At 44.4% G+C, this 17,503-nt stretch overlaps 1 protein-coding gene across 6 annotated transcripts in view; it reads right to left on the bottom strand.

Annotated features, from left to right (window-relative positions):
* LOC110509458 (replication protein A 70 kDa DNA-binding subunit) overlaps nucleotides 1-17,503 on the bottom strand; it is a 77,038-nt gene that overhangs the window by 19,530 nt on the left and 40,005 nt on the right. For 4 of the 6 annotated variants that reach the window (XM_090226245.1, XM_090226244.1, XM_090226249.1 and 1 more), the window contains 3 exons: nucleotides 12,676-12,812; nucleotides 11,730-11,878; nucleotides 1,362-1,491 (listed from right to left, as the gene is read on the bottom strand). In XM_090226245.1, the coding sequence (XP_090082371.1) occupies nucleotides 1,362-1,491; nucleotides 11,730-11,878; nucleotides 12,676-12,812 (416 nt within the window). Of the gene's footprint in view, nucleotides 1-1,361; nucleotides 1,492-10,212; nucleotides 11,470-11,729; nucleotides 11,879-12,675; nucleotides 12,813-17,503 lie in introns of those variants that run through there. The other 2 variants (XM_090226246.1, XM_090226247.1) reach the window with 2 other exon arrangements.

Genomic DNA, 17,503 nt, shown 5'->3' with positions numbered 1-17,503 from the left:
AGAGACAGAGACAGAGACAGAGACAGAGACAGACAGAGGAGAGGAAGGAAGTGTCTGGTCTTCTATTAATTACCTGTCTGCTCTCTCCCTAATCTCCATCTCTCCTTCCTTTTTCACTCACTTTCCGGTCTTTCAACAATACAATCTCTCTCTACTCCACCTCTCTTTCTCTCTCCTTCAGTTGTTCCTTCTTTCTTTACAAGTGGCCTCATTTCCTTTCTTCTTGACATAAGGTTTATTCTTTCTCTGCTTCAATTTCTCCTCTCTCGCTCTCCTTCTCCCTCCTCTCTCCATCACTATAGGAGTTAGTACAGCCCCCTAGGCTCTTCCTCTGTGTCAGCCCTGTAATTAGAACTTTTTATTAGAAACTAAAATGAATAAAAAATTGCTTACGGCTTCCCCCTCCCCCCTCCCAAAACGTTAAGCTGATTATATTCATTTAATTCAGCAGTTTGAAAGTTTGGAGTGACACACCATCATGCTATGATGATACTATTCATAGATGTTGAGGAAGGGACAGTCCTAACTTGAGATCTGCATGTGTAACTCAAATTCATGCAAAACATCCCCCACTGGCATTGATGCATTATTTAGGCTAAATTCTGAGTTCTGGGTGTATCTCAAGTTCAGGGAAAAGTTAACATGCTGATACATAGTGAAGCAACTCATTCAACATGAACTAATGTGTGTGTCTGTGTGTGCTGTTTTTGTGTGCTGTTTGTATGAGTGTGTTTGCGTGCTCTGTGTGTGTGTGTGTGTGTGTGTGTGTGTGTGTGTGTGTGTGTTGTCTGTGTGTGTTTGCATGCTCTGAGTGTGTGTGTGTGTGTGTGTGTGTCTGTGTGAGTACGAGTGTGTTTGTGTGCTCTGTGTGTGTGTCTGTGTGTGTTTGCATGCTCTGAGTGTGTGTGTGTGTGTCTGTGTGAGTACGAGTGTGTTTGTGTGCTCTGTGTGTGTCTGTGTGTGTATGAGTGTGTTTGTGTGCTCTGTGTGTGTGTGTGTGTGTGTGTGTGTGTGTGTGTGTGTGTGTGCTCTGTGTGTGTGTGTCTGTGTGTGTATGAGTGTGTTTGTGTGCTCTGTGTGGGTGTGTCTGTGTGTGTATGTGTGTGTTTGTGTGCTCTGTGTGTGTGTCTGTGTGTATGAGTGTGTTTGTGTGCTCTGTGTGTGTGTGTCTGTGTGTGTATGAGTGTGTTTGTGTGCTCTGTGTGTGTGTCTGTGTGTGTATGAGTGTGTTTGTGTGCTCTGTGTGTGTGTCTGTGTGTGTATGAGTGTGTTTGTGTGCTCTGTGTGTGTGTCTGTGTGTATGAGTGTGTTTGTGTGCTCTGTGTGTGTGTCTGTGTGTGTATGAGTGTGTTTGTGTGCACCTCGTCTCCTTGTCCCAGTTGTTCAGTCTTGACGTCGCTGAGTGTTTTCCAGCAAGTGTTGGCTCCGCCTCCTGCAGGCCTCAATTCGGTCAGTGATTGGCCGTCCAGAGCATGACCTTCCTGATCATACCTACACACACACACACAGGAAGAAAATCACAGAGACTTACGTTAGAATTTAGAGAGCGTGAAAGGGAAAGCGAGAAAACAGAGACAGAGGAAAGAAAGAGAGAGAGAAACAGAAGGAGAAAAGAGAGAGAGAGAAGCAGAGAGAAATAGAGAGAGATCTCTACTTCACATGCTTTGGTGATGTTAACATTTGTTTCCCATGCCAATAAAGCCTCTTGAATTAAAATTGAATTCAATTCAATTGAGAGAGAGAGAGAGAAGGGGACTCTCGCTATTGTCACTTTACTGCTGCTGTTGAATTATTATATTGTTGTTATATTGTTATATTTATTTTTAAAAATGTACTTAACACTTAACATTGTTAGTTAAAGGGTTGTAAGTTAGCATTTCACTGTTGAATTCGGCGCATGTGATAAATACAATTAGATTTGATTTGAGAGAGAGAGGAACAGAGAGAGATCAGAGCGAGTGGGAGGGAGAGAGAGGGAGAGAGAGAAGGAGAGAGAAACAGAGAGGAGAGAGGGATAATTGGGGTAAATGAGAAACATAAACAGAGCGTGTTGAGGACATATCTAATGATCCCTGAACAGCAAAGTAATTACAACACATCAATAACACTCCTCTCTGAGTGTGTATGTGTATGTGTGTGTGTGTAAGTGCCTGCATGTGTGTGTGTGTGTATGTGTGTATGTGTGTGTGTGTGGGTGTGTGTGTGTGTGTGTGTGCTTGGACAACGGTTCCGGAGGGGATGGGATGACACTTTACTGGCTCCTAACCAATTTTTTTTTTCTGATTGTTTGTAACTTATTTTGTAAACAATGTTTCTGCCACCGTCTCTTATGACTGAAAAGAGCTTCTGGACATCAACTTCCGGTGAAACTGGAGGGCGCGCAATTCAAATAAATAATCCTAAATATTATGGATTGTAAACATTTATGTACATGTATGTCTTATATGAGTTGAAAGCTTAAATTCTTGTTAATCTAACTGCACTATCGTATTTACAGTAGCTATTGCAGCGAAAACATGCCATGCGATTGTTTGAGGACGACTCCCCACGTCAAAATATTTTTTCCACTGGCACAGATTTCATACATTCACATATAAAGATTAAATATTCACTTACTTTTTGAAAATCTTCCTCTGATTTGTCATCCAAAGGGTCCCAGCTATCACATGTAGTGTCGTTTTGTTAGATAAAATCCTTCTTTTCAAAAAGTCAGTTTAGTTGGCGCCATCGATTTGAGTAATCCACTCGTTTAACTTCATATGGCTGCAGGGGTAGTATTGAGTAGCTTGGATGAAAAGGTGCCCATTGTAAACGGCCAGCTCCTCAGTCGCTAATATATGCATATTATTATTAGTATTGGATAGAAAACACTCTAAAGTTTCCAAAACGGTCAAAATATTGTCTGTGAGTATAACAGAACTGATATTGCAGGCGAAACCCTGAGGAAAATCAAAACAGGAATTGGCTTCTATTTTGAAAACTCCATGTTCCATAGCCTCCCTTTGCTGGATTTGAAGGAATATGAACCAGATTCCTTTTCCTATCGCTTCCTCAAGGTGTCAGTCTTCAGACATAGTTTCAGGCTTTTATTTTGAAAAATTAGCCAGAACGATAACATCGCGTCAAGTGGTCACATGAGTTTTGCTCGCGCAACAGAGTTTGGATAGGTATTGCTTTTCCCTCTCCTACTGTGAAAGACATTTGCGGTTGATATATTATCGATTACATATTTTAAAAACAACCTGAGGCTTGATTATAAAAAATGTTTGACATGTTTCTGTGGACATTATGGAAACTATTTGGAATTTTCGTCTACGTTGTCGTGACCGCTCTTTCCTGTGGATTTCTGAACATAACGCGACAAACAAACTGAGTTATTTTGGATATAAAAATAATCTTTATGGAACAAAAGGAACATTTGTTGTGTAACTGGGAGTCTCGTGAGTGAAAATATCCGAAGATCAAAGGTAAACAATTAATTTGATTGCTTTTCAGATTTTCGTGACCAAGTTACCTGATGCTAAGTGTACTTAATGTTTTGTCGAGCGATCGATAAACTCACACAAACGCTTGGATTGCTTTCGCTGTAAAGCATCATTTCAAAATCTGACACGACAGGTGGATTAACAAAAGGCTAAAATGTGTTTTCCTATATTGCACTTGTGATTTCATGAATATAAATATTTATAGTAATATTTATTGTATGTAGCGCTATGCTATTCAGCGGTTGTTGATGACACTTATCCCAATAGGGGTGTTGCAGCCATTACAAGTTAAATTTACAGAGAAAGGAATCCGAAAATCCCCTAAACTTTTTTTTCAACTAGTCAAAATATGTTTCTATTTACTCATCAGATACCCTAAAATGTAATCAAACTATAATATTTCTTTCAGAAAGATGTATGTTCAACAGGAAACCGATTTAAGCAGGTGCTTAATGTCTTCATGGCGCGAGCAAACACTAATTTCCAAGACTGTGTCCTTCTACTAAAACTGTAATTTCTTATTGGTTTTGAAGCCGGAAACCTTGAACATAGACTGCTGACACCCTGTGGAAGCCATAGGAATTGCATCCAGGGAGCTGATTTTCAATTTGACCGTTCTCTTGCATTTCTAAGAGGATGGTCTCTCAACAACAAAAAAATTCTGGTTGTTTTTTCTTTGGATTTTCTCCTACCATATCTATTGTGTTATATTCTCCTATATATTTTTTTAACATTTCTACAAACTTCAAAGTGTTTTCTTTCCAATGGTACCAATTATATGCATATCCTGGCTTCGGCCTGAGCTACAGGCAGTTTACTTTGAGCACGTCATTCAGGCAGGAATTTGAGAAAAAAGGGTTACAGTTACAAACTGTAATATCTTATGTTTCATAGAGTTGTGACTGAACGACAACACGGATAATATACAGTTAGCTGGATTTTCCATACATTGGGAGGACAGGACAGCTATGTCTGGTAAGACAAGTGGTGGTGGTGTGTGTCTATTTGTGAAAAACAGCTGGTGCACAATGTCTGATATAGGTTTTTACAATCACTAGAAATAATTTCAGAACCTTGATGTCATTTCTCAAAACTCTAGACACAAAACTCACAACCGATGATCAAAATGCACATTTTTCAAAACTCTTAACACTTTTTCCAATCGCTTGGGTACTGGCACGTTCATCGTATGAATCGGACCAAGGCTCAGTGTGGTATACGTACATTTATTATTATTATAATAACAAAACGACACGTGACGCTATACAAAATGAGTGCTGGCAGGCAACTACACATAGACAAGAACCCACAAACACCAAAGGGAAATGGCTACCTAAATATGATCCCCAATCAGAGAGAACGATAAACAGCTGCCTCTGATTGGGGACCATATCAGGCCACCATAAACATACAAATACCTAGACCTACAAAACCCCTAGACATACAAAAACCCTAGACAATACAACACCCCTAGACAATACAAAAACTAGCGTATCCACCCTAGTCACACCCTGACCTAACCAAAATATAAAGAAAACAGAGATATTTCAGGTCAGGGCGTGACAGTACCACCCCCCCAAAGGTGCGGACTCCCGGCCGCAAACATGAACCTATAGGGGAGGGTCTGGGTGGGCATCTACCCTTGGTGGCGGCTCTGGTTCTGGACGCCACCCCCCCTCTTTACACTGATCCCTCCGCCTTTGTTCTGGACTGTGGACCGTCGTTGGAGGTTCCGGACTCTGGACCGTCGTGGGAGGTTCCAGACTGTGAAACGTCACCAGAAGCTCTGGACTGGGAACTGTCGCCGGAAGATCTGGATTGTGGAGGCGCACTGGAGGCCTGATGCGTTGGACCAGTACTGGTGGGACCGGGCAGGGGACACGCACCTCAGGGAGAGTGCGAGGAGCAGGAACAGGAAGTACTGGACTGTGGAGGCGCCTTGGAGGTCTGATACGTGGGACCGGTACAGGTGGTAACGGGCTGATGACACGCACTTCAGGGCGAGTGCAGAGAGGAGGCACAGGACGTACTGGAATGTGGAGGTGCATTGGAGACCTGATGCGTGGGACCGGTACAGGTGACACCGGGCTGATGACACGCACCTCAGCAAGCCCGCTCTGTAGCCCTCTCAATGCTAGCACCTCTCTCCGGAATCTTGCGTCGAACTCCTCATCCGACTCCCTGACTGGCTCTGGTTCGCTCCTCAGCTCCGCCGACTGATCCATATGCCCCCCCCCCCCCTCCCCCCAAAAAAGTATTGGGGTTTCTGTGGCCTATCTCGTCGGTATAACTCCTCGTAACATTGCCGTTCCGCTTTCGCTGCCTCCATTTCCTCCTTCGGAAGGTGAAACTCCTGCTCCATCCAGGATCTCCTCCCAGGTCCTCCTGAACACGATGCTTGGTCCATTTTTGGGGGGTTCTTCTGTCACGTTCGTCGTATGAATCAGAACAAGGTGCAGCGTGGTATGCGTACCTTTATTATAATAAGTATGAACACTGAACAAACTAACTAAAATAACAATACGACACGTGAAGCTGACAGGCAACTACACATAGACAAGAACCCACAAACACCAAAGGGAAATGGTTACCTAAATATGATCCCCAAGCAGAGACAACGATAAACAGCTGCCTCTGATTGGGAACCATATCAGGCCACCATAAACATACAAAAACCCTAGACAATTCAAATCCCCTAGACAATACAAAAACCCTAGACAATACAAAAACTAGCATACCCACCTTAGTCACACCCTGACCTAACCAAAATATAAAGAAAACAGAGATATCTCAGGTCAGGGCGTGACAGGTACAGTACACATGAAGCTAAGATAATTTGTTCATTTGTTTAAATCATATCTGCAAAAACTTAACATCAGGATTACCATTTCAAAATGCAATTCACACATTACATCTGAGATGACCGTCTATTCATTTCAAAGTAACTGATGCATTACTCTTAATGCATAGTTTTATGGAAACTGACAAACAATATTGCATGTTTAGATCATGAACGTTTCAGGATAACGAGATCCTTTGACACCAATTATCGTGGAACATGAACCAATTGCACTACATTATCTATGGATGTAATATTTCATTATCATTCTTTATCAGACACTGTTTCTATGGTCCCATGTACCACTTTTACAGACCATGTTTTCAGATGTGACTTTACTGTACACTAGTACTGTACACCCTTTTGCCTCCACAATAGCCTGAATTATTTACGGTGTTGTACGTTAAGAGATTTTGGTATTTGGTATTTTATTAGGATTCCCATTAGCTGTTGCAAAAGCAGCAGCTACTCTTCCTGGGGTCCACACAAAACATGAAACATAATACAGAATGACATAATACAGAACATCATTAAACAAGAACAGCTCAAGGACAGAACTACATACATTTTTAAAAAGGCACACGTGGCCTACATATCAATGCATACACACAAACTATCTAGGTCAAATAGAGGAGAGGCGTTGTGCCGAGAAGTGTTGCTTTAACTGTTTTTTGAAACCAGGTTTGCTGTTTATTTGGGCAATATGAGATGGAAGGAAGTTCCATGCAATACTGTACGTTTTCTTGAATTTGTTCTGGATTTGGGGACTATGAAAAGACCCTTGGTGGTATGTCTGGTGGGATAAGTGTGTGTGTGAGAGCTGTGTGTAAATTGAATATGCAAAAAATGTGGGATTTTCAACCCAAATTCAACCCACATCAGCCCTCTGATTACAATTAAGAACAAAACGTGCCACTCTGTTCTGGGCCAGTTGCAGCTTAACTAGGTCTTTCCTTGCAGCACTGGACCACACGGCTGGACAATAATCGAGTAGAGCATCTCTTTATTAAGGCTATCTATTTATTTAGAGCACATTTACTCCACACACAGAGATTCATACAAAGCTCTCCCCTGCCCTCCATTTGGCAAATCTGACCATAATTTTATCCTCCTGATTCCTGCTCACAGCGTAAACTAACAGCGTAAGATGGTGCCGGAGAAGAAGTACGTTTCACGTACCACCAGCCGATTGGGTTTTTTGTTGTTGTTTATTTGCAATGTTTTTTTTTATAATGTTGCCGCTACCATCTCTTATGACCGAAAATAACTTCTAGACATTGGACTGTGATTACTCAAGAAGGACTAGCAGAATCCTTTTTTTCCTTTCATGACTCTGACAAGCCCGACGCAAAGGATTTACTGCTTCCTCGGGAGCAGACCCCGATCCCCGTGATCTGCGTGAAGAGAATTCATAGGCCATCGAATAAACCCCCACTTCCCTCCATCCTGCTAGCAAACGTGCTATCTTTGGAGAATAAAATCGATGAGGTATGCAGAAGATTAAACTACTAACGGGACATTAAAAACTGTAACGTCTTATGCTTCACATAGTCATGGCTGAACGATGATAATATCAACATACAGATGGCTGGTTACACAATGTACCAGCAGGATAGAACAGAGGCGTCTGGTAAGACAAGAGGCGGCTGTCTACAACAGCTGGTGCACGATATCTAAGGAAGTCTCGAGCTATTGCTCGCCTGAGGTCTAATGATAAGCTGTAGACCACACTACCTACCGAGAGAGTTTTCATCTGTATTCTTTGTAGCTGTTTACATACCACCACAGTCAGAGGCACTAAGACAGCATTGACTGAGCTGTATTCCGCCATGAGCAAACAAGAAAACGCTCTCCGAGAGGCGGGGCTCCTAGTAGCTGAGGACCTTAATACAGGGAAACTTAAATCCATTTTACAAAATTTTTATCAGCATGTTAAATGTGCAGCCAGAGGGAAAAAAACTCTGGACCACCTTTACTCCACCCATAGAGACACATACAAAGCTCTCCCTCGCCCTTCATTTGGCAAATCTGACCATAATTCTATCTTCCTGATTCCTGCTTTCCAGAAAAAAATAAAGCATGAAGCACCAGTGAGTAGATAAATAAAAAAGTGGTCAGATGAAGCAGATGCTAAGCTACAGGACTGTTTTGCTAGCACAGACTGGAATATGTTCCAGGATTCCTACGATGGCATTGAGGAGTACACCACATCAGTCATTAGCTTCATCAATAAGTGCATCAATGACGTCATCACCACACTGACCGTACGTACATACCCCAACCAGAAGCCATGGATTACAGGCAGCATCCGCACTGAGCTAAAGGCTAGAGCTGCCGCTTTCAAGGAGTGGGACTCTAACCCGGAAGCTTATACGAAATCACGATATGCCCTCTGACGAACCATCAAACAGGCGAGTGTCAATACAGGGTCGATTCGTACTACACCGGCTCTGACGCTTGTCGGATGTGGCAGGGCTTGCAAACCATCACAGAAAACACAACGGAGAGCTGCCCAGTGACACAAGCCTACCAGATGAGCTAAACTAGTTTTATGCTGGCTTCGAGGCAAAAAACCACTGAAACATGCATGAGAGCACCAGCTGTTCCGGAACACTGTGTGATTTAGCTCTTCGCAGCCGATGTGAGTAAGACCTTTAAAAAGGTCAACATTCAAAAGGACGCAGGGCCAGACGGAATACCAGGTTGTGTACTGTGAGCATGCACTGAACAACTGGCAAGTGTCTTCACTGACATTTTCAACCTCTCGCTGTCAAAGTCTGTAATACCAACATGTTTTAACCCTCCTGCTGTGTTCTGGTCAAATTGGAGTTTGAAGTTTGAAGTTTTCTTTTTGAAAAATGTAGTTCATTTAATCTGATTGTCATAATGTTCCATGAATTTGTCAACACAAAATACATTTTGATGATTTTCATTACATTTTGGGTGGTTTCTATAACTTTATACACCTGAGGTGTTCCCGGTCAAAAATGACCGGTCATGTGAAATGAATGGGTGAGACTAGAATGAGTGTGTTCCAGAGTTCAGGCACATGCCCATTCATCAGATGGAAACAATTCCTCTCCCAGACCCCCACATGCATGTGTGTTTGAGCACACACACAAACACACAAACCTCACTCCCCTTCTTGGCTTCTATGGCAACCTTTCCCTACTGGAATCTTTCCCCCACGGGAACCACAAGGTTGGTCACAAACAATCGCAACATTATTTCAATAATATATAGAACTTCTCACAGCTCTGGTATATAAAGATTTTTTGAGGCCTTGCTCACAATTCATTCTGTGGCAGCACTATGACCAAACAATATACTATACGTGAGGCTCTTGATCATATCTTTGTTCATGACACTACCCTTACCTACATGTACAAATTACCTCGACTAACCTGTGCCACCGCACATTGACTCGGTACCGGTACCCCTGTATATAGCCTTGTTAATGTTATTTTATTGTGTAACTTTAACCATCCCAATTTCATGGTATCCAATTGTTAGTAGTTACTGTCTTGTCTCATCGCTACAACTCCCGTACAGACTTGGGAGAGACGAAGGTCGAGAGTCACGCGTCCTCCGAAATACAACACAACCAAGCCGCACTGCTTCTTAACGCAGCGCGCATCCAACCCGGAAGCCAGCCGCACCAATGTGTCGGAGGAAACACCGTACACTTAGCGACCTGGTCAATGCGCACTGCGCCCGGCCCGCCACAGGAGTCGCTAGTGCGCGATTCCCTAACCCGGACGATGCTAGGCCAATTGTGCGTCGCCCAATGGACCTCCCGGTCGCAGCCGGCTGCGACAGAGCCTGGGCTCGAACCCAGGGTCTCTGGTGGCACAGCTATGCGACACCCGGGAGGCCCTTATTTTGTTGCTTTTTAATTGTATTTTTTACTTTAGTTTATTTTGTAAATAAGTCTATTTCTTCAACTGCATTGTCGGTAAGGGCTACACCTGTTATACTCGACGCATGTGACAAATAAAATGTTATTTGATCTGTGTGTTCATCTATGCACATTTACATTTTAGTCATTTGGCAGACACTCCTATCCACAGCGACTTTCAGTAGTGAGTGCACACATTTTTTCATAATTCCCGTGGGGATCGAACCTTGCAAACGCCACGCTCTACCAACTGAACTTACATGGGACCTGTTTGTCTGGTCACCCATTTGTCAGTTATTCTGTCTATCCATCCATCCACCCACCCATATCGTTATCCATCTACCCACTTGTCAGTGTTATTGTAGCCCAGTAACGCTGTATCTAATCAGTGACTCAAATATTCATTAAGTTTACATTCATTAAGAGTTATCTGTTACATTATGCAACAACTCAGCCTCGCCGCTAGGTCCAAACAATCCCATAATGCACTGCATCGCCACGGGAACCCCGGCTGATGTACAACACTATTTGTGAAACACAGTTAGGCCGAAATGAATTCTCTCTCTCTCTCTCGCTCCCTCTCCATGAGAGAGAATGAGCGAAGACTTGAAATAGACAAGATGATGGGTTTACATTCATGTAGAATTATTAATTTTTTTAAATCAAGGAGCATTTTCTAAATTCAAACTGACCCCCTGTAACTGGACACAGACATTTTATGAGACTCCTGTTTCCCCGAATAAAGGACAAAGACAGCATCACCAAGCTAAGGTTGGTCAAAAATTCTCTGTGCTACACAAAACAGTACCTTTCCACAACCAATATTGAGTTGCACCCTCCTTTGCCCTCAGAACAGCCTCAATTCGTCAGCGGGATGGACTCTACAAGGTGTCCAAAGAGTTTCACAGGAATGCTGGCCCATTTTGACTCCAATGCTTCCCACAGTTGTGTCAAGTTGACCTGGTTAGTCTATGTCATGGAAAGAGCAGGTGTTCTTAATGTTTTGTAAACTCAGTGTATGTTTAAATTGCTAAGTGAAATAAACAAGAGTGAAATTAAAAATCTCTCTCTTAATTCTGACTGAGTACCAGTATTATGAGGCTCCCGAGTGGCACAGCATCTCAGTGCTTGAGGCATCACTATAGACCCTAGTTCAATCATGGGCTGTATCACAACCGGCTGTGATTGGAAGTCCCATAGGGTGGTGCACAATTGGCCCAGCGTCGTCCGGGTTTGGTCAGTGTAGGCTGTCCTTGTAAATAGAAATTTGTTCATTAACTGACTTTCCAAGATCAATAAAGTTTTAAAGTTTTTTTTAAAGTCAATCTCTCTCTTCTGCACGTGACAGATGGGACTATAATACAGGAGTTTCAGTGTGTCTATTTGATGTTTTCTAAGAATATGTGTGAGTGTGCAAGCATGTATCTTCATGAATATGTGTGAGTGTGCAAGCATGTATCTTCATGAATATGTGTGCATCTCTATGAGCGTACGTATCGTCACTCACCATCTCCTCAGCCTATGGGCCTCAGGTATGTCAGGGTTGACCATGACAGCGGAGCTGAAGATCGCAGAGACAGACTGGCCTCCAAAGTCTGACAGGCGAGCTCTTTTAACAGCTACTATAGGCTGGGCTGAACCATCAAACATCTCTGCCTGGAGAGAGAGGAGAGAGAGGCTGAAGAACAACGCAATAACACACACACATGAGCAAGAGCGTACACACAGGCACATACCCACACACACCCATGTATACACACACACCCATGTATACACACACACACATGTACCTTCCAGATATTTTTACATTCTGGGTGTAATCTGAGACTCCTTTGAATTCCTGAAAGTTGAGTGGTTCAATTGATCAAATCTGATTTTACATCTCAGAAAACCGAATAAACACCCCATAACAGACAGACAGACAGACAGACAGACAGACAGACAGACAGACAGACAGATGAATTACCTCATACTCTGCATTATTTTGTGTTTAACGGCAGATCCATCCCAGGAGACAGAGACAGTGTGACTGTAACATCTTGCCACTTGAGTGTATGTGCATATGTATACTGTGTGTGTTACCGTGTGTGTGTGTGTACTCCTTGTGTGTGTGTGTGCTAGTGTGTGTCTGTGTGTGTACTCCTTGTGTGCGTGTGTACTCCTTGTGTGTGTGTGTACTAATATGTGTCTGTGTGTGTACTCCTTGTGCGTGTGTTAGTGTTTGTGTGTCTATGTGTGTACTCCTTGGGTGTGTGTATATGTGTGTTACCGTGTGTGTGTGTGTGTGTGCCTGTGTGTGTCTGTGTGTGAACTCCTTGTGTGTGTGTGCTATTGTGTGTCTGTGTGTGTACTCCTTGTGTGTGCTTGTGTGTGTATGTGTTAGCATGTGCGTTAGTGTGTGTGTGTGTGTGTTAGGGTTTGTGTTTGTACTCCTTGTGTGTGTATGGTCTTACCTGCTCGCCCCACAGTGTGACTGCGACCGCCTTGCCACTGGTATCCACCAGGTGAATGTCTCTTTTATACTCCTGTCTACCTGTCTTAGCGGTGAAGCTACTCAGATCATCCACACTCCTACACACTCCTATCACATCTAGAGGGGGAGAGAGACAAAGGGAAAGAGGGGGAGAGAGGGGGGGAGACAGACAGAGAGACAGAGACAGACAGAGAGAGAGAAACAGAGAGAGAGAGAGAGAGAGAGAGAGAGAGAGAGAGAGAGAAACAGAGAGAGAAACAGAGAGAGGGTGGAGAGAGAGAGAGAGAGAGAGAGGCAGAGAGAGAAAGGGAAAGAGGGGGAGAGAGGGGGGGGACAGACAGAGAGACAGAGACAGACAGAGAGAGAGAAACAGAGAGAGAGAGAAACAGAGAGAGAAACAGAGAGAGAGAGGGTGGAGAGAGAGAGAGAGAGAGAGAGAGAGAGAGGCAAAGAGAGGGAGAGAGACAGACATAGACAGAGAGAGACAGAGACAGAGATATTAGTCAGACCTTTCTACTGGTCTTGGTGGTACTGTAATTTCCTAATTACAAAGATATTCTCCTTCCCCCCTATCTCTCTCTCCCCCTCGCCTTAGTATTCTTTCTCCATATCTCTCTCTCCCTTACTTCTTCCTCTCGCTCCTCCCTCCTCTCTCCCCTTTCTCGCGCTCTAATATGTGTGTGTGTATGTGTGTGTGTAATTCCATTATGGTTGATATGATGTCATCCACCTTTGAACTCCATTATCGCCACGGGAACAGGCTGACAGCTCTCATTACACACTGTTAATCCACAATTAACTACCAATGAGAGAGAGGAGAGGGGAGGAAGAGGGGAGGCAGAGAGAGAAGGGAGAGAGGATGGGAGAGAGGGAGGGAGAACAATGGGGAGAGAGAGCAGGGGAAGAGTTGGGGAGGGAGAATGAGGGGGGAAGGAGAGAGGGGAGAATGAGAGGGAGAGAGAGAGCGAGAGAGAGAGAGAGACAGGGAGAGAGAATAGCTTCAGCTTATGAAACATGGGACCAACACTTTACATGTTGCATTTATATTTTTGTTCAGTCCCTTAACCACTCCTCAACCCCATCCCAAACCAACCAAACCCAGTTGACCCAACACAACCCAACAACCTACCAACCTACCAAACCCATCCCAACACAACCTACCAAACCCATCCCATCCCATCCCAACCCAACCTACCAAACCCATCCCAACACATTCCAACCTACCAACCTACCAAACCAAACCCATCCCATCCCAACACAACCCAACCTACCAACCTACCAAACCCATCCCATCCCAACACATTCCAACCTACCAACCTACCAAACCCATCCCAACACAACCCAACCTACCAACCTACCAAACCCATCCCATCCCAACACAACCCAACCTACCAAACCCATCCCAACACAACCTACCAAACCCATCCCAACCTACCAAACCCATCCCAACACATCCCAACCTACCAACCTACCAAACCCATCCCATCCCAACACAACCCAACCTACCAAAACCATCCCATCCCACCAAACCCATCCCATCCCAACACAACACAACCCAACCTACAAAACCTATCCTATCCCAACCCAACCCAACCCAACACAACCTACCAAACCCATCCCAACCCAAGTGTTGAAGCTCCAATTAAACCTCCAGAAAAAGTAGTGACTTCATACACAAATAACACACACACAACATACACACTACACACACACACACACAGGTACAAACAAAGAAATACAAACACACATAACACACACACACATAACATACACACTACACACACACACACACAGGTACAAACAAAGAAATACAAACACACATAACACACACACACATAACATACACACTACACACACACACACAGGTACAAACAAAGAAATACAAACACACACATAACATACACACACACTATACACACAGCCTGTACACACAGCCTGTACACACAGCCTGTACACACTATAAACACATACTACAGTATACACACACACACAGGTACGAAGAAATACAAACACACATAACACACACACAACATACACACTACACACACACACACACAGCCTGTACACACTATAAACACACAATACAGTATGCACACACACAAAACACACACACTATACACACACACAGGTACAAATAAAGAAATACAAACACACATAACACACACACACATAACATACACACTATACACACAGCCTGTACACACTATAGACACACAATGCAGTATACACACACAGGTACAAAGAAATACAAACACACATAACACACACACATAACATACACATTATACACACATCTTGTACACACTATAAACACACAATACAGTATACACACTATACGCACACATTATACACAATACACACACAACATACACACTATACAGACACACACCACGTACACCTGGACTGTGAGTAGTAGTAGAGTGGTGGCCTGAGGACACACACTTAATGTGTTGTGAAATCTGTTGTAAAATGTATTTTAATGTTTAACTGTATATTACTGTCTTAATCTTTGCTGGACCCCAGGAAGAGTAGCTGCTGCTTTGGCAGGAACTAATGGGGATCCCTAATAAACCCCAGGAAGAGTAGCTGCTGCCTTGGCAGGAACTAATGGGGATCCATAATAAACCCCAGGAAGAGTAGCTGCTGCTTTGGCAGGAACTAATGGGGATCCCTAATAAACCCCAGGAAGAGTAGCTGCTGTCTTGGCAGGAACAAATGGGGATCCATAATAAACCCCAGGAAGAGTAGCTGCTGCTTTGGCAGGAACTAATGGGGATCCATAATAAACCCCAGGAAGAGTAGCCGCTGTCTTGGCAGGAACGAATGGGGATCCATAATAAACCCCAGGAAGAGTAGCTGCTGTCTTGGCAGGAACTAATGGGGATCCATAATAAACCCCAGGAAGAGTAGCTGCTGTCTTGGCAGGAACAAATGGGGATCCATAATAAACCCCAGGAAGAGTAGCTGCTGCTTTGGCAGGAACTAATGGGGATCCATAATAAACCCCAGGAAGAGTAGCCGCTGTCTTGGCAGGAACGAATGGGGATCCACAATAAATACAAATACAAACATACCCCAAACCAACCCAAACCATAACTAACTGAACCCACCCAAACCAAACCATAACTAACTGAACCCACCCAAACCAACCCATAACTAACTGAACCCACCCAAACAAACCCAACCCATAACTAACTGAACCCACCCAAACCAACCCGACCCATAACTAACTGAACCCACCCAAACCAACCCAACACATAACTAACTGAACCCACCCAAACCAACCCAACCCATAACTAACTGAACCCACCCAAACCAACCCAACCCATAACTAACTGAACCCACCCAAACCAACACAACCCAGCCAACCAACCCAAACAAACCATCCCAACACAACCAACCAAACACAACCAAACATACCAAACCCATCCCAACACAACCTACCAAACCAAACCCATCCCATCCCAACCTACCAAACCCATCCCGACCCAACCTACCAAACCAAACCCATCACACCAAACTCATCCCATCCCAACCCAACCTACCAAACCCATCCCAACCCAACCAACCAAACCCATCCCAACCCAACCTACCAAACCCATCCCAACCTACCAAACCTAACCCAACCCACCAAACCCATCCCAACCTACCAAACCCATCCCAACCCAACCAACCAAACCCATCCCAACCCAACCTACCAAACCCATCCCAACCTACCAAACCAAACCAAACCCAACCCACCAAACCCATCCCATCCCAACCCAACCTACAGAAACCATCCCAACCAACCAACCAAACCCATCCCAACCCAACCTACCAAACCCATCCCATCCCACCAAACCCATCCCTACCCAACCTACCAAACCCATCCCATCCCAACCCAACCTAACAAACCCATCCCATCCCAACCTACCAAACCCATCCCATCCCAACCTACCAAACCCGTCCCAACCCAATCTACCAAACCCGTCCCAACCTACCAAACCCATCCCAACCCAACCTACCAAGCCCATCCCAACCCAACACAACCTACCAAACCCGTCCCAACCTACCTAACCCATCCCAACCCAACCTACCAAACCCGTCCCAACCCAACCTACCAAACCCAACCTACCAATCCTATCCTAACCCAACCTACCAAACCCGTCCCAACCCAACCTAAAAAACCCATCCCAACCCAACCTACCAAACCCATCCCAACCTACCAAACCCATCCCAACCCAACCTACCAAACCCATCCCAACCCAACCTACCAAACCCATCCCAACCCAACCTACAAAACCCGTCCCAACCCAACCTACCAAACCCATCCCAACCTACCAAACCCATCCCAACCCAACCTACCAAGCCCATCCCAACCCAACCCAACCTACCAAACCCATCCCAACCAAACCCGTCCCAACCCAAACTACCAAACCCATCCCAACCTACCAAGCCCATCCCAACCCAAGCTACCAAACCCATCCCAACCAAACCCGTCCCAACCCAACCTCACCAAACCCAACCCAACCCACCTAACCCATCCCAACCCAACCTACCAAACCCGTCCCAACCGAACCTACCAAACCCAACCCAACCTACCAATCCCATCCTAACCCAACCTACCAAACCCGTCCCAACCCAACCTAAAAAACCCATCCCAACCTACCAAACCCATCCCAACCTACCAAACCCATCCTAACCCAACCTACCAAACTCATCCCAACCTACCAAACCCGTCCCAACCCAACCCAAACCAACCTATCAAACCCATCCCAACCCAACCTACCAAACACATCCCAACCCAACCTGCCAAACCCGTCCCAACC

This window comes from Oncorhynchus mykiss, chromosome 29, assembly GCF_057628025.1.
Source record: "Oncorhynchus mykiss isolate SJ-2025 chromosome 29, ASM5762802v1, whole genome shotgun sequence".
In the NCBI taxonomy this organism is placed as follows: Eukaryota; Metazoa; Chordata; class Actinopteri; order Salmoniformes; family Salmonidae; genus Oncorhynchus; species Oncorhynchus mykiss.
Note: the sequence above shows the minus strand (reverse complement) of the source record. Positions and strands in the feature narration are given on the sequence as shown.